This window comes from Crocodylus siamensis, chromosome 2 (assembly GCF_052110815.1).
Source record: "Crocodylus siamensis isolate JL-2025a chromosome 2, ASM5211081v1, whole genome shotgun sequence".
In the NCBI taxonomy this organism is placed as follows: Eukaryota; Metazoa; Chordata; order Crocodylia; family Crocodylidae; genus Crocodylus; species Crocodylus siamensis.
In genome coordinates, this window is record NC_143396.1 from 58,206,628 (window position 1) to 58,227,802 (window position 21,175).

At 41.9% G+C, this 21,175-nt stretch overlaps 2 protein-coding genes across 14 annotated transcripts in view; one reads left to right on the forward strand and one right to left on the reverse strand.

Annotated features, from left to right (window-relative positions):
* Nucleotides 1–12,942, forward strand: part of CRACD (capping protein inhibiting regulator of actin dynamics) — a 223,293-nt gene extending 210,351 nt beyond the window's left edge. For 3 of the 4 annotated variants that reach the window (XM_090035959.1, XM_090035962.1, XM_090035960.1), the window contains one exon: nucleotides 9,714–12,941. In XM_090035959.1, the coding sequence (XP_089892085.1) occupies nucleotides 9,714–9,874 (161 nt within the window). In that variant the 3' untranslated portion in view covers nucleotides 9,875–12,941. Of the gene's footprint in view, nucleotides 1–9,713 lie in introns of all 4 variants that reach the window. The other variant, XM_090035961.1, reaches the window with a different exon arrangement.
* A 172-nt stretch (nucleotides 12,943–13,114) lies between these two features.
* Nucleotides 13,115–21,175, reverse strand: part of AASDH (aminoadipate-semialdehyde dehydrogenase) — a 33,271-nt gene continuing 25,210 nt past the window's right edge. For 7 of the 10 annotated variants that reach the window (XM_090035964.1, XM_090035969.1, XM_090035968.1 and 4 more), the window contains 5 exons: nucleotides 20,351–21,167; nucleotides 19,129–19,292; nucleotides 18,360–18,485; nucleotides 17,141–17,272; nucleotides 13,115–15,935 (listed from right to left, as the gene is read on the reverse strand). In XM_090035964.1, the coding sequence (XP_089892090.1) occupies nucleotides 15,486–15,935; nucleotides 17,141–17,272; nucleotides 18,360–18,485; nucleotides 19,129–19,292; nucleotides 20,351–21,167 (1,689 nt within the window). In that variant the 3' untranslated portion in view covers nucleotides 13,115–15,485. Of the gene's footprint in view, nucleotides 15,936–17,140; nucleotides 17,326–18,359; nucleotides 18,486–19,128; nucleotides 19,293–20,350; nucleotides 21,168–21,175 lie in introns of all 10 variants that reach the window. The other 3 variants (XR_016440709.1, XM_090035970.1, XM_090035972.1) reach the window with 3 other exon arrangements.

Here is a 21,175-nt window from a genome sequence, read left to right on the forward strand (position 1 = left end):
CTCAGTAGTGCCAGCTCCTTCTGTAGTTCCTCAGAGTCTACCTTGTTCTTTTCCATTCTGAATAACTTTGTGTCATCTGCAAATTTGGCCACCTTGCTACCCACCCCCTTTTCTAGATTTATGAATATATTAAACAGCACTGGTCCCAACACAGATCCCTGGGGGCAGGGCCACCCTTAGGGGGTATGAATTGGGGCGACTGCCCTGGGCCCCACACTTTGGGGGCTCCGTGGAGCTGGGCGGAGTAGCTGCGGTGATTCCGTGCTGCTAGCTTTGCATCCAGCTGCTCGCTACCTCTCCCCCCACCCCTACCACTGATGCTGCCACTGCTGATGGCAGCGGCAGCTTCTTTGGGTCCGAGGCACATGGGATTGGAGTGGGTACGGAGCCCTGCATGGGCTGATTTGCCATGGGCCCTGCACCCTGCTTGGGTCAGCTTTGCTGTTTATTTCTTCCCATCCTGAAAACTATTTAAACCTACTCTTTGCTTTCTATCTTTAAGTCAATTTCTAATCCATAAATGGACAGTTCCTGTAAACCTGTGACTTCCTAACTGCTTCATTCTTACATTTTTGGACTAGAGAAAATGTTCTTCTTACTGATTAGGTTCATTTTTCCATTGCTTGTAGACCTACTTTCATTTGAAACAGATGGGGGGATGCTAGTGGTGCCCAGGTTTTATATGCAACAGTCTAACAGCTAAAGCAGATGGCCAGGAGATGAGAAATCTAGATTCAGTTCCTTCCTCAGCCTTAGGGATTGTAACTCTGCATCATTCACTTCCTAGGAAAGCACACTTGCCACCAGGCTGAGCTAATCTTGTTGGGTTCTCTCTCAGGCCCCTAATGTTGAAGTTTTTGCCAGTCCAAAAAAAGAATTCAAGATTAATTGGGCAACAAAGAAGCCAGTGTTTAAAGCAAACTGCTGGGAGAGGAAGTCCTGGGTTCTCGTTTCTTCCACCAGGACTGTTTCTTTATTTTATCTCATGGTATTTAATCTTGCACCAGTGGTTTTTCAGCCTCGAAAGCTCTTCTCCCTTCAAATATTCACGACCCAAATGTATTTGTAAAAGATAATCTTGACCTCTCACTTTCTCTTCTGTGAAGCTAAACTAGCCAAGCTCCTTTAATTTTCCTCATAGAAAAGATCTCTATTTCCTTAATCACCCTAGCAGTTCTTCTTTGTACTGTTCCAAGCGAAGCTGTTCTTTCTGGAACACTGGTAGCCAGAACCGCACATATGATTCTAAATGGAGTCTTACCGATACCTCAGACACTAGAACCGGTACTTCCTGATGTCTGTCGGATATAACCTCATCTAATAAACCCTAGAACTGCATTAGCTTTTCACAACTGTGTCATACTGGTGGCTCATTGTCATCCTATGATGAGCCAATTCACCCAAATTCTTCTTGTCCTCAGTCTATGCACTCCAACTTGTAACCAAATTCCATGTTAAACTTCATATAATTTCTAATGCTCCATTCCACAAATTATCTAAATGTTATTGTACAGGAATCATCCTCTTACGCATTGCCAGTACCTGCCAGTTTAATGCTATCTGCAGATTCCATGAAGCTTCCACCACTAGTAATACGGTCCCTAAAAATGATAAACAAGAGACCAGCCCCTCAGCAACACCCCACTAGTAACTGTTGACACTGAATTTATGACCCAGGTACATTGTTCTGGGCAGACCCAAACCCTCAGACTGACCATGGCTTCTCCATTTGATAATAGATGAATGTTGATATACAGTGATGGCAGATGAGAATAATACACAAAATAATCTCCTGAATTCTACACCTACCAGTCCTAGGGCTGTCACAGAGGGAAGGTGTTTCTGGCCAGTATGTGAACTTCATCCTGTGGTTCTTTCTTGAATGTCAGCAGTCAGGAGCCTGAAGGTTGAGGCCCAACCCTGCCCCCTCAACGGGGTGAGACAGACAGGCTGGTGGTGTGTCTTCTGTCCATGGTGGCATTGGGTTCCCCTCTTGGGGTCCCTTTGCTGCTCTGAAATCCCTCCTTTTGTATCCTTTCTCTCCCTCTGATGACTCTTCATTCCCAGGTATTGTTAATTGGTTTCCCTGTGGTGTTCATCCTGTCCATGTTATGTCCTGTCAGCATATTGCTTTGCTCCTCAAACCTATCACAGGCATGCATCTTAATTTGGTCATTTACCAGTTTCCTAATTTGAGCCGTTCACCAAAACTGAAAATCCCAAGGACTCTGCAGTTGGGCATTGTGATCTAGCACGGATGCTCTAGAGTCCCTTATCTTTGTTTGGGTACACTGCTCATGTTATGTGTGATACAAGTCTTCAGTTTCCCAGCCTGCGTATCTGCTGGCTTCAGATACATTGGGCCTTGAAGAAAAGTTTGTCACAAATGGGATTTTGAAACCAATTAACCCTTGCCATTCCCCATGACTATTCAAAGGTTGTCAACTGGGGGTACGCTGGGGATACTTTGGGTTGTCAACGATGGGGGTACTTTGAAAGGTCCCAGGGGGTATGCATGGGTGGAGACAGAGCACTTCCGGTCTGCACCACCACCTTACAGGAGCAGGACCAGGGCAGGGCGAGGGCAGCAGCACCCCTCTGCAGGTCAAACAGATGCTGCCCGGCTGGTCAGACACAGTGGGGAGAAGCCTGCATGTGACAGCTACCGCCATCCATCACCCTGTGCTGCCGCTCCACGTGTGACCTCTCCTGCTCCACAACTAGCTACTGCAACCCCGCCACCCTGGCTGCCAGGGGCATACTGCTCAAAAAAGGTTGAAAACCCCTGCTCTTATGCAATATCTAGACATCAGTAACCAAGTCCAGTCAGTGAACTCACCTTTCAATATAACCTACTCTGATCTTCCTTTGAACCAACTTCCCATCCATCTTACAACTGTAGTACTGATCTGTCCAGTCCAGTTTGGCCAATAATTTTCCAGAAAGCATGCTATGAAAAGCTCTGCTTAAGTCTAAATAATTAAATCCATTGTAATGCCCTTATCCAAGTAGTTAATTATCTTGTCACAGACTGATGAAATTAGTTTGAAAATGATTAACTGGCAGGTACTAACAATGTCCTCAGATTAATCCAGGTTGCACTTTGTCACGTTTTCTCTTTGGTTTCAAATATGATCATTCTGGCCTTCAATATCAGTTCTAAAACCTTACATAGTGTTGAAATCAAGCAAGTGGGTTTGTAATTGCCCAGGTCACTCTTTCTCCCTTTTAAAAAAAATAGATGCTACCTTTTGTATTCTCCAGTCATAGATTCCTATCTGAATTGACTTATTCAGTGAAGATCCATGCAAGAGATCTTCATGCCAATTATTTCAGTATTTCAGCTCCACTCCATAGTTTCATAGTTTCATAGTAGCTAGAGTCGGAAGGGACCTAGGTAGATCATCTAGTCCGACCCCCTGCCTTAGCAGGAAAGAGCACCGGGGTCAGATGACCCCGGCAAGGTGCTCATCTAACTTCCTTTTAAAAATCCCCAGGCTCGGAGCCTGCACCACTTCCCCTGGAAGCTGGTTCCAGGCCCTAGCCACCCTGACTGTGAAGTAGCGCCTCCTAATATCTAATCTAAACTTACCCTCCGCCAGTTTGTGACCGTTATTCCTGGTCACTCCTGGCAGCGCACGGGGGAACAGGGACTCCCCCAATACCTGCTGATCCCCCCTGACCAGTTTGTAGCAGGCCACAAGGTCCCCCCTTAGCCTTCTCTTGTGGAGGCTAAACAGGTTCAGGTCCCGTAGCCTATCCTCATAAGGCCTGCCCTGCTGACCCCTGATCATACGAGTGGCCCTCCTCTGAACTCTTTCCATATTGTCCACGTCCCTCTTGAAGTGTGGCGCCCAGAACTGGACGCAGTACTCCAGCTGCGGCCTGACCAGTGCCGCATAGAGGGGGAGGATCACCTCCCTGGACCTGCTCGAGATGCATCTGTGGATGCATGATAGGGTACGATTGGCCTTCTTGACTGCCTCCCCACACTGCCGGCCCATGTTCATCGTGGAGTCAATGACGACTCCAAGATCCTTTTCCGTCTCCGTGCTGGCAAGAGGAGAGTTCCCCAACCTGTAAGTGTGGTGCCGGTTCTTCCTCCCCATGTGCAACACCTTGCACTTATCAGTGTTAAACCCCATCCTATTCTCATCCGCCCACCGTTGCAACCTGTCAAGGTCAGCTTGTAGCCTATTGCACCCTTCTAGTGCACCCACATCCCCCCACATCTTAGTGTCATCAGCAAACTTGAACAGGGTGCTTTCTACCCCCTCATCCAAGTCACTGATGAAGATGTTGAACAGTGCAGGCCCGAGGACCGAGCCCTGCGGAACCCCACTGCCCACATCCTTCCAGGTCGAGAAGAACCCATCCACTACCACCCTCTGGGTGCGGCCCTCCAACCAGTTGGCGACCCATTTGACCGTGTGGGCATCGACACCACAGTCTCTCAGCTTTTTGATGAGGACAGGGTGAGAGACAGTGTCGAAAGCCTTCCGGAAGTCCAAAAAGACTACATCCACAGCAACCCCTGCGTCTAATGATTTGGTGACCTGATCGTAAAAGGCCACCAGGTTGGTCTGACAAGACCTGCCACTGATAAACCCATGTTGGTTGCCCCTGAGCATGCATTCCCCCGCAAGGCCCTCCTGGATGTGTGCCAGGATAATTTTTTCAAAGAGCTTACCCGGGATTGAGGTCAGACTAACTGGCCTGTAATTTCCCGGGTCCTCTTTTTTTCCCTTTTTGAAGATAGGGACCACATTGGCCCTCTTCCAGTCCTCCGGCACCTCGCCAGAGCACCACGAGTGCTCATAGAGCCGTGCCAGGGGTCCCGCAATGACCTCAGCCAGTTCCTGTAGAACCCTAGGGTGAAGATCGTCCGGACCAGCGGACTTGAACACGTCCAGCTTCTCCAGAAGTACCCTAACTAACTCCTCGCTAACCCTTGGCCCAGGCGTGTCTCTCTCGGGGCCCGAGGGGGGCCCAGCAGGGAGGTGGCTGAACTGGTCCCTACTTAGGAAGACAGAGGCAAAGAAATCGTTAAATATGTTAGCTTTGTCATCTGGCGTGATGACTAAGTTGCCCATCGTGTCCTGCAGGGGCCCCACATTACCCGGGACCCTCTTTTTACCCCCTATGTATTTGAAGAAGGACTTCTTATTGTCCTTAATCCGGGAAGCTAGTCCTATCTCCAACTCTGCCTTGGCCCTCCTGACTGCCCCCCTACATCCTCGGGCGACTATAACATAGTCCTTCTTGGCGATGACCCCATCTCTCCATTGGGTATATGCCTCCCTTTTAGCAAGGAGACATTCCCGGATGCTCTTAGTGAGCCATGGGGGTTTATGTGCCCTCCTGCTCCCTTTGACCCTTGTTGGGATTACCTCCCTTTGGGCATGGAGGATCGTCTCCTTAAGGAGCAACCACTCACCTTCGACATCTGATTCCCTTCCCCTCTGGGTCCTCAGCGCTTCCCCAACTATCCTCCTTAGCTTGTTGAAGTCAGCCCTCCTAAAGTCTAGGGCTGTTGCCTTGCTGCAGCCCTTTGCCACCTTACGCTGGATGGTGAATTCCAGCAAGCGATGATCACTGTCTCCCAGGTGGCCCATCACCCGCAGCCCCCTCACCAGGTCATCACCCGTGGCCAGCACTAGGTCCAACAAGGCGTCTCCCCTGGTGGGACTGTGCACCTCCTGGGTTAGATGGAGGTCCTGCAGTCTGGCTAAGAACCGACGTGAGCGATCAGACTTGGCTGACTGCTCCTCCCAGCAGATGTCTGGGAAGTTTAGGTCCCCCATGATGACCACATCCTTAGCCCTCACTGCCTCTGTAAGCTGACCTAAGAATTCCAGGTCGAGCTCTTCTCCCTGGTTGGGAGGTCTATAGTAGACTCCCACCGTTAAGTCTCTCTCCCCTGGACTGCCTTTTACTCTAACCCAGAGCACCTCAGAGTGCCCCCCCTCTACCCCCATGCTAATTAACGAGGAAGTATATTCCTCCTTGATGTAGAGTGCTACTCCTCCACCTTTCCTTCCTATCCTGTCCTTCCTGTATAGCCTATAGCCCTTGACACTCACCGCCCAGTCATGCGATGAGTCCCACCACGTTTCTGTGATCCCTACTATGTCAGGGCTGGTGACAGCTAGGAGGAGGGCGAGTTCCTCCTGCTTCTTCCCCATACTTCGAGCATTCGTGTAGAGGCATTTGAGGCCTTCAGCGGTTGTGCCCACTGACCCCCTAGTCTCAGCAATGCCCCGTCCCCTATCGCTTACCTGTTTCTCCGTTTTGTTAATATGTTAATTTGTATAATCATGTCTCCATTGCCAGGTAGTACTTGACTATTGTCTTCAGTTTTATCTTCATCCTTAGTGAAGACTAAGGTGAAAAATTTATTCAGCTCTTGGGCGTCACCTAAGTTGTCTTCAGACTTTTGCTACTGGTTTTAGTATGCTATTGAGGAGCTAACTCAACTCAACCTTTGGCTATCCTTTTTTACTTGTAAGCTCTTGGACCAGAGAAAAATTTTCCTCCTATTGATATGTTTCATTTTTCCATTGCTTGTAGTCCTTTGCTTATCCTTAATGACTTATTTGAAACACTTGTTCATCCATGCAGGTCTACAGATCATTTCAGCATTTTTCTTCCTCTTGCTTGGGACGTGAACTTGATTTCTTATTTGCATTACAGACATAAAAATGAAGTGATCAATTACTACTACATAGTATAATTAAGGTGTGATTTAAATAATTAAATAAAATAATGTATATTTATTCACACAAGACATGTCCCCTGAATAAAGCATATCCCTTGGTTTGGGAAGATAGAATGAAGGAAAAAAGACTTAATTGAAAAGAAAGTGGGAGAGCAGGCAGAGTCTTACTTGCCACTGGGCTGCAGAAGGATTGGGAGCAGAGTCCCTCTTATCACCCACACAGTTTACCCCTTTCACAACTGTAGCCTAATTTTATGCAGACCAACACTGTAAAAAATTCAACAGGGAAAAAGGGTTAGACCAGTAGCTGGTGGCTGGGTAGCAAGGTGTGAGGAGAAAGGGGAGTGAGGTTGAAGAAGGGAATCCTGCACCTGCTTCATGCAGCCTCAGCCTCCAGCCCTTCTGGAAATCAGTTTCCTCACTGAAGACATGGACCCCACTTTTCTATGGCTAATTTTTTGGAGAAGGGTTCATGTGGTATGCAAATAAAATAATAATTGCTATAAAGTATTGTCTGGGGCTCTCTGATTAGACTATCTCTAGTCAAGCCAAATCATAGGAATTGTTGTTTGAAGAAAAGTTTGCTGAGCTCATGAAGGAACATTTATTACAAATTCATAATTGACACTTCTATTTAGAATAGACTCCACCAAGTCTGTATATTGCGTACTAAAGTGTAGCGGAGAATAAATGGTTGAAAGTGAGGAAGTGATTCAGTTCCTTCTGCTTAATTCCTCACAGATCAAAAATAGCAAAGGTTGTGTCAACATTGTTTCAGTTAGTGGACACACACTAAAGAGTGCCTCCTGGCTGATAGGAACTGCATTCCGTGAAATCTGTGCCTCTGATAAAAGAACCAGCTCTGCATGAGTCTGGTTTCTACTCAGGTCTAATAACTTTTGCAGCTGCTATCTTCATCCCCCACCTCTAAAATGTGAGGAATAAACCTTTTGCTTTGGAATCTGTGGGCAGATATTCAGTTATTTTTGAAGAAACCTGGAACCTGTCTAACAATGCCCTCAACAAAATATTAACTTCAATTTAAACTTGGTCAGGATTTATATGAGGTCAAGTAACAAATATTTGCAGAACAACAGACAGTGTAACAGACAGTTTGCCTTGCTTATTAGGAACAGACGCACCTATTTGATTGGTGAGGGATAGATACAATTATGAAGGTATTTGATATGAAAGTCTAGGTTGGAACTTGGTAACTCTAGCCTCCCCAAGAGGAAAACATTAATGTTAAAACAGATATATTCTAAAAATATTTTTAAAATAGTATTTTTAAGTATGTAGTTTAGACCTGCACTGAAATCTTATACAAAATGTGCTGCTAGGAAGGTAATGTTTAAAACACTCTGCTTCTCTTTGCAGAACCTTTGAAACAACAAGCCTCCATGTTTAGTTGAATCTATGATGACCCTGAATTTTAGATGACCCCCCATAATTAGACCCCCCCCATAATTTTCCAGGTATACAATCTGAATATCGAAGGGTTCTCTTGAATTCTGTCCTGCCCCCGCTCCCCCCCACTATAGCAGGGCAAGCAGTGGTAGTGGTTCAGGTGGCACTCTTGCCCTCATTTTTCCCCTTGTAGCCTTCCAGCCCCCTGCACCACCTCCACCCCCTGCTCCCCACAGCCTCTGCTGTGGCCACCACCTGCCCACCCTCACCCCACTTTGAACATGAATCTAAGACAAGAGACCTTCCTCCCACTCCATGCTGATTAGGGTGAAAAAAATCCCATCTTAGATTTCAGTAAATATACTATCTGCTACCAGCTGCTGCGTAAGATAATAGAATGCTAACGGGTAAAAACACAAAACCAAACAACCCATAAAAATGAACACAGGTCAGATGCTTCTAAGACTAGACAGTGCTTTGCGAAAAAATCTGATTCTCCCTCCTACAGGCGAACTGCGTTTTCCAAGGCTTTTTTTATGTGAAGTTGTATAGAATCCATCCGTTCTTAGAAGACACTTGTCTAGAAAATAGCCTCTATATCTGAACCTAATTGTTAGCAATCTTAGAAGCTGCCCTTTGTGTTTGGGACTGAGCGTCTTAAGACAGTTGCATGATACCTTTGCCTTGATAAGACAGGAATTACAGATTATTTAGTTCACTGAAAGCCTCAACAAAGCCCATGTCTTAAGAGATTTTTAATTTGAAGAAATTTATTCTGGCATTTTTAGTTTGCCTAATTTTCCTATCATAGATAGAATAATGGATAAGATGTGCAAAGGAACTGATAATCATCAACTGTGCTCCTACTCAACCCTTGAAGGGCTTTCTATAACTCTAGCATGTATAACTATTAGTAAATACTGTACTGTTGTCCAATCTATACATTTTGCTTTCATGTGGTTCTGCTCTGAAAAGTGCATATGTAAAAGGCAATTTCATATTCAACAGATCTGATTCTTGTTTATGCTCAGGAACACAGCTTTTACTTCAGTGGCAAAGGCTTCCACTACTTGAAGCCTGCAAACAGCTAAGAGGAGCATAGTTACCTGCTGTTCCTTCCTAAGTAGGCAAGTCATCAGAGTTGTTTACTAAGTAGAGATCGCAGGACTAGATTCCCTTCTCATTGCAAATTTGTGGAACACAGTTTGCACAATTGTCACTTAGAACATAACATAAAGACAGTGGAGTTGCATCTGTATAAGACAGCAGAACTAAATCTGCAGATGCTTTGTTACATGGATGTCTGAGGAGTAGAATTTTCAGGTTCTGGGAAAAAAAGCTTTGAAAAAGCATTGTGGGTTAATTCTATTTTAAAATGACCAGGTTTCGCTACTCAAACAATTCAGCTTGTTTAAATTAATTTGCTTCTGAAAGCTTGACACAGAAGCTTGAATTATGGTTTTAAAATGTGGTGTTTCAGGATATGTTTGCTAAAAAGAAAATGTTCAATTCTCCATCATTATTGTGCAGTGCAACACATACTTCATTTAAGTGTTTTCTTCTTTTTCCCCTTCCCCATTGAAAACAGTGGAGATTTCAGATTCTGTTCCATCCACCCCACTTGCAAAAGAGGTTACCAAGAGATTTTCTACCCCCGACGCTAACCCTGTGTCAACAGAACCAGCCTGGCTGGCCCTAGCCAAGAGGAAAGCAAAAGCTTGGAGTGACTGTCCACAGATCATAAAGTAAACTATAATTTTTCTGGTCTTTACTGTTGATTCTTGTTTTCTCCTTTTATTTATTCAGCTTTTTACATATGACAAAACTAAAATGCATGTCCTGAAGGACTGAAAACTCAAACTACTCACTATCTCTCTCTAGCATACTGTAAGGTTTACACACATCATAGGTCCAATCACTTGAAAAAACAGGTAAAGAGCCAGCTGAGGCACAAAGTTGAGAGCCAATCTCTCTCAAAATACAGGAATAGTTCAGCTGTTGGACACAATCTCTAGTCTAGTACGCTCCTTACATTTTGTGAATGTTGGTTCAGAAGTTTGGGATCTCTACTCTTAGTGTAGAGATCTCAGAAAAGTCTGCCTGCTCCAGCACTGAAAAGGAATGCAAGATGCATGTTCCCTCCTCTTCATCCTAATGCTTACTTTGTTTTAGAAATCAAGGTTTGATGCAGTTTACTTGCAATTTGAAAATCTCTGCCCAACTGAAGGATTTTAGGATATGTCTTTCCATCTGTGGAAGAAGTACAAGCTGTGGTGATATTACCCAAACCCTGATGTAATGGTGTTATTCATGCTAGGCATGCAAGTTACTGTAACTCATTTGTCAACCTGCCCCCCCCCCCAAAAAAAACCCCCAAACAAACCATTTACCCATCATTCTAGTTAAATATATGAATATACCATATCCAGATGGAAAAAGGATGACAGACAGAAAGTGATGTACTAAGAATATCAAGTAGTCTTCCTAGTTAACACAGAAGCAATGACACTTATTGAGCACTGATGTGGTCAGGCCTATCCAAGACACATGCAGACACCATCCCTGCTCTGAAGCACTTGCAGCATAGACTCCTGATACTACAGATATTTGTGCACGTGCATAGTTTTATATATAAAAGGAATCTGAGTTCATTAGGACCAACTTTGTAAATGGGAGCGTCCTCTAAGATGTTAACATTTGTAGAATTCTAGTGTAAGTGACTGAAAACAGAACACCAAGTCACTGGCATCTTAAGGGGAAGATGGTATGTTAGAATGTATTTAAATCTACTTTCTTGAACAGAGAATCAGGAGGGGTTTTTACTTTCTAATCCTTGAAGGCCTTACTCTCTCTGTGACCTTATACAGTTCAGTTAAATTCTGAACTGAGCTTTGAGACTGAGTAGGAAAAAGTGATGTATTCCTATCCCACATATCAACTGTTGCAGCTGAATGTTTCTTTCAGAATTTATCTCCTTGTAGCTAAAAGAAAATGCCCTTTATCTTCTTTGTAACAGTAACAATAAAAATGTTGGTATCCTTAAGTTTTCCCATAGGAAAACTGATGCCTTATTTTTTTTCTGAAGAATGGTTTTTACATACAAGTACATTCTAAACAAATTCAAATTTGAACTTTCTAAAAATCCTGTGTACATTTATAGCTCAAAGGAACTTTAAGTCTACAACATAATAAGAGGAAGTATTTTAGTGGAAAGGGGACATTATATTATTATGGAATGATATACCAGATATGACTTTTCATAGTAACACTTTAGCTAAATTGCATGGGGGGGGAAGCCCTCTAAATAATGTGAAAGAGAGTTGAGCCCTGTTCCAAGAACTGACTAGCAAAAGTTATTGAATAAACTGTATCCTAGGTAGGAAACAAAGGTCCAAGAACATGGTTACAGTAGCCCAAACATAAGGGACACAGATTCAGGAGATGTGGAGCTGCAGACAGGTTTGTTCTTGTGGCTCTTGGGCAGTTGCTAGTCAGCTCAGTTTCATATTTAAACTAAACCTTTAATATGCCTATTGTTGTTTCCAGTACTAAGTATTTTAAATAGTTTAGGTATAAATGGGCAAGTGCTACTCTCAGATATTTGAACACAGCTCTTACAGACTTTAGTAGGATCTCTGTGTGATTATCTGAAGAAGGAGTTTGGTTCTTCATTATTTGTATTTTAATAGTTCCATAAAGTAGCCATTCTTAATGTACAATTATAGCACATCTGGATTTAAATGCCTGCAATATAGTTTAGTAACTATAACTCTGAACTGTCTGAAATCCATGTTCAGGATTTTGGATGCAAGAAAGGCTGTGTTTTGGTGGGGAGAGGGAGGGATGGGGGGATTGGTAGGGAAAGTGGGAGCTCACGCCAGTTGTGAAGGTAACTAAAAGCAGCAAGTCAGGATTAATGAACTGAACTGAAGGCACAGGTGTCCTGAAAAGCATACATTTACATAGTAAGTGTAGGTGGTATTATGCACGGCAAAATGTACCAACCTACCAAAACATCATTGGACACGTTTACAGCACATGCAAAACAGTTGTCATTATGAATGATCTTAAACTAAAGCAGAGTCTTTTCAAGTATAATGGTATCTAGTGTACTAATAGAACTGTATTCAGACTATGTACAGTGCTCATTCCGAAACACTTCTTAAAGTCTACATGTTCAGTGACATTTCAAGTAAAATGAACACAAAAATTTGCACTAAATACCAATAAAGTGTTACTTTGCTTTAGCTTTGTTGCAGCCATTTCTGAACAAATTGTTGGAATTATGTAAAAACTGTTACTACTGAATTTATTTAAGACAGCAAAAATGTTTTAAGAACTAAATGAACCACTATGTAGTATACTGTCTTTCAATTTTTTTGTAACTTACTTATGCACACAAAATACCATTTCTTCTGACAAGGTTATATATGATTAACCTCTTTGTTCATATAGTTATGTATAAAACTATACACAAAATGTATAATTGTGGGGTATCTGTTGTGTACTTTTTTAATTTTTCAAATGTTTTAAAGTGCAATTGTTTATTATACTAATGTCATTTTAATTGCTATTAAATTATAATCCAGACAAAATTATCTGATAATGTATGTATTCAAGTGTCTCCTTTTGTTAACAGTGTAGGTCAGGTTTACTTTATAAATAGAATTTTTAGTGCTGCAAGTGTCTTGCTATGTGTTTTTACCAACAATAAAACCTAGTAACAAGATCTATGAAGGGATACATTCAGCGTAATTTCTATTTCATTTTCAAACTTTTGTTGTCGGATTTTAATGTAAATGGTCTAGTATTGGAAAAGAATGTTCTATTTCAATAAAAAAAAACTACAAACACTTCTGTAGCTCTGAAGGTGCTTAATGCATTTAAAAAACACAACTTTTGTCACTGAAGTTAAGGGAATTCACCTCTGCAGCTAGCAAATTCAATACTAGTTACTGAATTGGAAAAAGTGACAGTACAAAATTCATTTGCACAGAACCATTTTATTAGGAGTTCCAAGTAGTTACTACTACACGTTTCTTCACATATGGACTTGAACAAGAGTTGATTTCACCATCAGGCGAGGATCCCATCCCATAGTGGCGACTTATTTTGGCTCTGATCCAGCTAAGCTTTTAAGTTCATGCTTAAATTGTAAATACAGGAGCAGGCCTATTGAATTCAGTGGAACTTAAGCACTTTGCCCTCAATTCAGCAAACTATTCAACAAAGAAACTTGGTTTTGGATAATTGGGTTTATTTAGTTTATGCACAATACAAACAAGCCATTGTTCACTGTTGGTCTAAGTGGTAGAAGTTACTTATATCTCAAGCACATTCCTCAAACTGACAGCTCCCATGTATGGTCCCCAGGAGTCAAAGTAAAGGGCCAGATTCTCTTCCACCCATGAGGTATCTAGGAGTGATCCTCTTCCACTCTAAGTCCCTGAAAAAAGTTACCACAGAGGGTGCATGGGCCTCCTCCTGCTTGCTGCTTTTTGACACTATACCTAAAGGTTTGATGAGGACATGTTACAAAAACAGGTACGTTAACTTTTTTCAGGGACCCAAGATGGGTGGACAAGATAATACTTAGGCATGTTATAGATGGAATTGGGTCTCATCCTAAATGTGAGATCTGAAAAAGTACTTGATACCTTAGTGCCTGGTAGAATCCACTTTGCCAGGTTAGATGCCTAGCTTCCTTATATAATGTACTGAGAGAGGTAAGTGCCTTGGAATAGCATCTTCAGAAGCCAGCATACTGAGAGTGTCCACTCAGAAAATGACACAGGCATGTAAACAACACAGCCTTCTCATGAATGGGACTTGACTTAACTCCAGGTTGCAGAGTATGCATACCTCCTGTTGAGACTTGGTCACAAGCTAGCTTGCAACTACCTTGGCCTTTTTTCCACAAAAACACAATGGGAGGAAGTAGTGGGGTCAGTACCACCACAATCCTCCACCCCTTTTATCCAGCAGCCCACTGTTTAAGAGTACCAAGAGAGAGCCAAGTTCTAACCCCTTCTCTGCCTGCAAGGACATCAATCCATATCTTCCATCTTCCAAAAGAATGGTTTGGTCACGGGTTCAAGGATTATTTAATTTTGAGGGGGACAGTGGTAAAGGGCGCTCAATGCCTCCGGTTAATGCTGCTGTGCTTTGCATAAAAGTAAGTATTCTGTAAGACAGCATGCGGGAGAATGACCTTACAGACTAACAGTTAGGGCACATGGACATGGAGTGATCTAGGCTCCAGTTCCTACTAAAAAAGAATAATGAATGTGGAATACTTTACTTTTCACTGTAGTTAGAAATGAAATACAGGTTCCATTTCATCCCAGGTAAGTTGCCCTAACCACTATTCTAGTCTTGCCCTTTCACACAAAATTGAAAGCTATGCAAAGCAAATCACCATTAACAAGGATTAACTGACTACAGAATGCCATATGGCCTACTGACTACAGCCTTTAACTTACAAGGATTTTGGAGCCTTTGGACATGCCATTCCTGATTTTTTATGCTTTTTTCAGTTTCCTTGCCAGTCAGAAGAATGAATAAGCTTTATTTATGCTTTCACAATGGTATGAAGCATCAGTACTAAGCACTTCATGTAGTGAATACATCTTCAATTTTAATTAAAAAGTTAGTTAGTTTGAAAGCAGTTTCTGTACTTAAAAACAAGTTTGTGTCACTGTATAGAACCAAAAACTCAATATTACTCTGCATGATAAGTTCCACAGGCAGTGCAATTTTGGCTGGGTTCATGAAGAGATCACTTTCCACAATCAACATAGCACTGCCTGCAGAACCCTTGGTATAGGCACTGGCAGAAAGTGCAGCAGGGTGGTACAAGGGAGCTTGTGCAGCTTGAGCAACAAGTTTTCTTTTGTTGACAGGGCCTAGTTACCACAGCAAATCCTGCTGTATTTAATGTAGCAAAAGTTCAAGGAGTACAGGCATAGCCTCAGTTTACTTAGATTCCTCTGGCAGGAGGATTAACCTTCCTAGATGCAGCAAAGTAATTCTTCAGTCATATATCAGAACATTAATATATATTAGAATATTAATTCTAGATGGTATGCAGTTACAGGACTGATTCCTTGGTCTGGTCAGTCTGTGCTTGGTGCGAAGGAAATAAGTGGATTTAAAATCAACTTTGCAGTCTGGATCCTGGGCTGGTCTTCATCACTTCTAATGGCTGTGGGAGAAGCCACATAAGTACATGCACGCATTTTCATCTAGCCCAGGTAAGACATTGTTAAAAAACTGTTATCTACGCAGTTTTCAAAAACAGACAGTTGTATAATGTTGAACAAGGACCATGATGTAGCCAGTATCTTGCAAGTGAAGGTGCTTAATGTGCATTCAAAGAACTGCTGTTAAGTGGAGCATTTAGCACATCTTTGCTGTTCCTAATTTTTTCAGCTATAAACAAATCTAGGCAATAAACATAATCATTTCTACAGCCAACAACAAGCCTTTCCCCACACACTACAGGGGAAGAGAATACCTCTCCTGGGAGTTTATAGATACCCTCTACCATGCCACTCTTTGCATTCAGGAGCCACACATTGCCATCTGTAGACACTGCTGCCAGGAACGCTTCCCTCTCCAAGTCATGACTATGGAAAACAAATGGAGTTGCGTATACACTTGAAGTGGTTTTAAATTTCCACAGTAAATTACCTTCCACATTACAGCTGTAGATAAAGCAGTCATGGGAGCCAAAAAATATTTCTTGCTTAGTTAAGCTTGAGATGCATGGGGATGAAAAGATTGGTCCATTGGTGGAAAACTGCCAAACCTACAAAACAGCATTAAAAAAAATGAATATTCCATTACTGAAGGCTGTACATGTTGCCAACAATACATCTTTAACTTCTACAGACAGGGTGTTGACCAAAGAGGGTAAATGTATGGATTCATTTTGTTTCAGAGCATAGTGAGAACACAAAGCTAGGTAATACTTACCACATCTATACACCAAGCAACAAAATATACAGAAAATGCCCAAAGACTGACCTATAAATCAACTGCCTGCATGGAGGTAGCTGTAAGGAAACATAACCAATACTTTAAGACTATTAAAGCTGGCAGAGCCTTTGTAAAACATCTGTTATACTAACATCTTAGTGCCTCCACATCTCCTCCCATCAGCCATACAGCAAATCTCTCTTCTCATTTTGTTGGTGCTGTGCAGACTCTTAACCTCCATTTCAGAATACAAGCAGCACCTTTTACTACAAAGACGATGCTTATGAATTGTGAGGCACACTGTGGTTAGAAAATGCAGCAGCTCAGAGAGTGTTAACAACAAGTGAAACGTGAGATACAATAATCACTGGGACAATAAAAGTCTTCCCACTGCAGCTAAGAAAACCTGACATGTATTTGTTGTGGCCAGGATCTTTTATCAGGGGAAATGGCAAAGTAGGAGTTATGTACACACTAACACAAGTATGTCTGCTACAATAGGAACATATTGACTGACAATACTATAAACATTTTAGTGAAACCAATTCTAAGCAGCATGGTATCTTTACTGAATACACCTGAAAGAAAGAACATGACTTAAAAGCACTACTGCTTTAAATCCTGCTGTGTCCATGACATCTTCCAGCTGAACTGAAATCAAAATGAAGTACCCCTCCTAACACCACAGTTATTCAATACCCATGCTAAAATATCTGTATGTGAACTAAGATCCTCAGGAATTTATATCTGCATTATGAATGATGAGTCCGGGGATTCTGGGCCTATTTCTTGCTGTGCCTCTGAGCTCGTGGATAAACTTGGCTAAACTTCTTGCTTTCTCTGTATTCCAATTAGCTGTTCTGCAAAATGAGTACACAGTGACTCACATGGCAGGTGTCAGAGCTACTGTATGTTTATCACTGAATCCTCAAGACAACTGTTACGTAACTAAGTTTTATTAATAAAAAAGCTAATCCAAAATTGTGATGAAAGCAAGAAATAGCACCACTAAATAAATCAGCAAAGGCTTTTTACCTTTTCACCAGAGTGACTAAAGCAGTACAGATTTCCATCCACACATCCAACACAGACGTACTGCACGCTGCAGTGTGGGGAAGAGAAGAGAGGTTTTCCACAGGAGCTTTTCCAGATTTTACTCCCCGTGTCCTGTGAATGACAAAGTGTAATACACGTAGCTTGATCCAAAATGCTGTGCAAACCTAAAAGGCAAATCATTGCTCTTGTAACTGGGCTGGGACTGGGAATATTCGCAAGAGAAAAGAGGGTTCAAGGAAGCAGCTGATCCCTGAGAAGAGGTTTGGATGCTTTTGGGGAAGTTTATCATGGTTGATGGGTAGGTGCCAAAAATGGTGAAGGGCTGGTTTTGGAGGGCTTCATGTGGGTGGATGATGGATTGCAGGGCCTGTTGCAAATGGTGGCAAAGCGGAGAGACCCACTATGATACGGGGGTGCTAGAGTTGAGATAACAGGAGAAATGAAAGAATTTTTCTTTTTTTAATGTCTTGCTCAAGTCATTTTTCAAATTTTTCTTCAGCCATTTGGACAAAACCAAGCAGTCCCCTTCACACCCAATGGTTTAACAGATATCTCCCAAATCTCTATTTCTTGTCCTGAGTACTACTCCCAGAAGTTAACTCCTTGCAGAGTTAACCAGAAATTAACTCCTTGTAGGCCACACTTTGCCCAACATGTGGTCTTGGGCAAGCAGCAAGGCCCTCTGCTTCTTATGTTTCTATGCTCAAAATGGGGGTGGTAATATTGATCTCCTTCTCAACAGAAATGAGATTCTTAAATGAAAATGACTGTCATGATACAGTAGGGCCGTCCAACTTTTAACCAGCTGGCGGTTACACACCACATGGGCTGCTTGACCACAAGCCACAGGCACTCCCATGCTGCACTGTGCTGCTTAAGCACCACAGTCCCCACCCTCAAATCCTTGAATGTGTGCTCCCTTGGTACCTTGGGCTGTGCTGCACCACCCACCCCCTGTGGTGGAAGCAGAAGCCAAAGGAAGGAGTGATGGGAGGAGCTACAGTCAGTTGAAGCCCAAAAACAAGAAGTTAACTCCTTGCAGAGTGCACACAACTGAGTGGTTGCAAGTTAGACAGTCCTGCTATAAGGCATGACCTTGCAGTTCTTACTAAAGCAAAACTACTCCGAACTACAGAAGGTCTCTTGGCTGAATAAGATGCTTAGGTTTGGGACCAGATATAGCAGGAAAAGTACATACTGGATTTACAGCCAGTAAACATCCTCTTAGTGTAGCAATATACAAGTGATGTGGCAACAGGCTTAGACAAGGAGAAGCAAACACAGCTCCACCCTCACAGTGCAACTTCCAGATACACTCCTTTTTCTGTCAACAGAAGAAAAATATAAATAAGAAGTTATACAATCTGATAACTGGGAGTTAAAAGGTCAGGATGGTATTTCCGAGAGCTCTCAAATGTAAATGTTCTCTCAAAAAGTAGGTTTATTTAGGAAATACTACTTAAGGGAATACTACTATTCATCATCACTTGCTGAGAAGAAAAGTAAGAGTTTCTTCTCCCACAGAGCTAAATATTGGAAACTCAGCAATTACATATGCAATATACTTACAATATTACTTTCTTTCTCCCCGAACACACACTTAAAGAAGTCTACACCATCTCAAACTGTGGGACTATTATAAGTTGCTAACACAGGGTGTGCACAGTCTAGTCTTGAATTAAGGAGGTTGGGAAAATTTAGTGACAGTGCTGTTGCTCTGACCCAATGTTAGCAACACTGGGAGCACATTATGGAAGACTGCCAGAAGTGTTTTACTACCATGTTATCTAACCCCACTTCAAGGCAGCAATTTTAGCTCACCGTTTAGAGGATAGGTGGCAGGTGGTTGCCCACTTATGTTAGTGCTCTCGTGGTTGCTAATTCTATAGACTTTCAGCTGGTGTTACTTTAGATCAGGCCTAGAACAGACAGTTTACATTGAAAGTTAGTTAAAAGTGACTTCTTACATAAATATCCAAAGCATATACATGCTGATCATGTGATCCAATGTAGACTAGTCCAGTAGAAGGATCTAGAGCTGCAGAGCTTTTCACAGCATCCTCAGTCGTAAACACCCAGTGTGTTTCCCCATTATTGCTTCTAAGCACATACACTAAACCATTGTAACCTCCTGTATAAAATGAAATGTAATAGGGGGAGGGGGAGAAAAGTATTTGGATCAGTTGCACCTGCAATATTGGTGGTGAAAAAAATAGGTTGACTTCTCACTATATTTCCTAGCATTTTTCAGTATTCAAGCTTTTGCCAACGTTATTACCATACAGGTGCAATTAATATTAACTGCACACTTCATTCATTCCAAATCAAGTTTAAAGCTATGCCTTTTTCACTGCTCTTTCAATGTTATTACTGTGAAATTTGTTAGAGGAAAGCGTGAGATATTAAACATGGAGGAGGAAGGCATGTTAATTAAATTACTAATATTCTCATTTATACTTTTGGAAATAAAGACATAGAGACTTACTATGTTCAGTTTTGCTTAATAAACTCCAAGATACAATTCCAGCAACTATTTAGTTCCTAATACTACATCAGCAGATTTCTGTTACCTTCAGGCTAAACAGAAATCAATCAACACACTTATCTAATGACTAGTCACTTGTTTTGTGTAGAACTCAAGGCTAATTACACTTTTTAGACTTTAGAACTTAGAAATATACACATATTGGGGTGAACACATTTGTTAGAAAGATAACAGTATTTAATTACTCTGTCTTCACCTGATCAGATGATAAAAGTCCCCCCCTTGTTTTCAATAGATTAGTAATAAGTGACAAATGAAAAATATGCAAGGCAGCCCAATAGTCAAATGCATCATGCTTCTTAAGCAGCCCAATAGTCAAATGCTAATTAAACCCTATAAAAATACCTGTACTTGTTAACAGTTATCAGTACAGACCAATCAAGAAAAAGAACAAATCAACTGATGCCAATACTGGCACCAAAAAAAAAAGGAATGAACTTAATTATGATCCATTAAGCTGCCCTCCAATAATTCATTTCTGAAACTACTTCCTCCTTGTGTTCTCATTTATTTTCTGTAGTCAAGCTTTTGACTGAGGGGAAGAAAAGAGAGCTGATACTTACATACTGACAGAGATTAAATAAACTCTTAAAAATATTTAAATTCTAAAAGAGAAAAAGGATTAAAAATAGGAAAATACGTACCAACAACAATGAAACTGCCACACTTTGACACACATGCAGAGGATTCAATGCGGTCTCCAAGGATTCTCTCCCATTTGATTTTTCCTGAGTCTAGATCAATTGCTTGCATTGTGTGAGAATGAGACCCAATATATACAGTAGCAGACATATCATCTGTCGCTGGTACTATAACCAATGGTGAGGCATCTACACATTTGCCAGTACTAGTTGTCCATCTTACACCTATTAGAAACTTAGCTATTGGTATAGAATTGTCTTTTTCAAGAGATCCTTGTGCAGGACCCATTTCATCTGCTTTGCTGACATTTGTTGGATCACTCCGCCTCTCTTCAGTTTTCATTATATTAGAAATTACAGGAGGTGAGGACAATGGTGATTGTCTTAATTTGGTTCTTGCCTGTCTCACATTACTTAGATTTATAAAAGACTTGGAGCAGTTCACACAGAAGATATGACTTCCTCGACTTAATGCAACAAATGAAATCAAACCTGCAGCAACAGTAACAGACCCTCCAGATTTAATGTTCACATGTTCTTCACGAGCCTCCTCTCCACTGCTGTCATTCAGTTTTCTCTTCATAGAGGTGTTAGGATTTTTAAGTTGGTCCTCACTTGGAAACACAGTTTTCAGAACAAGCCTGTAAACCTCAGCAACAGAACTGCTAAGAATGACTTCAAGGAGCCCAGGTATGGCCTTGCCTACCAGATTCTCAATTTCATCATGAAACCGTAGCAATTTTATAGAGTCTCCACCACTGTACAGGAACACTGAGTCTTTGGAAATGCTGAAAGGCTCATCTGGAAGACTTAGAATGGACTAGAGAA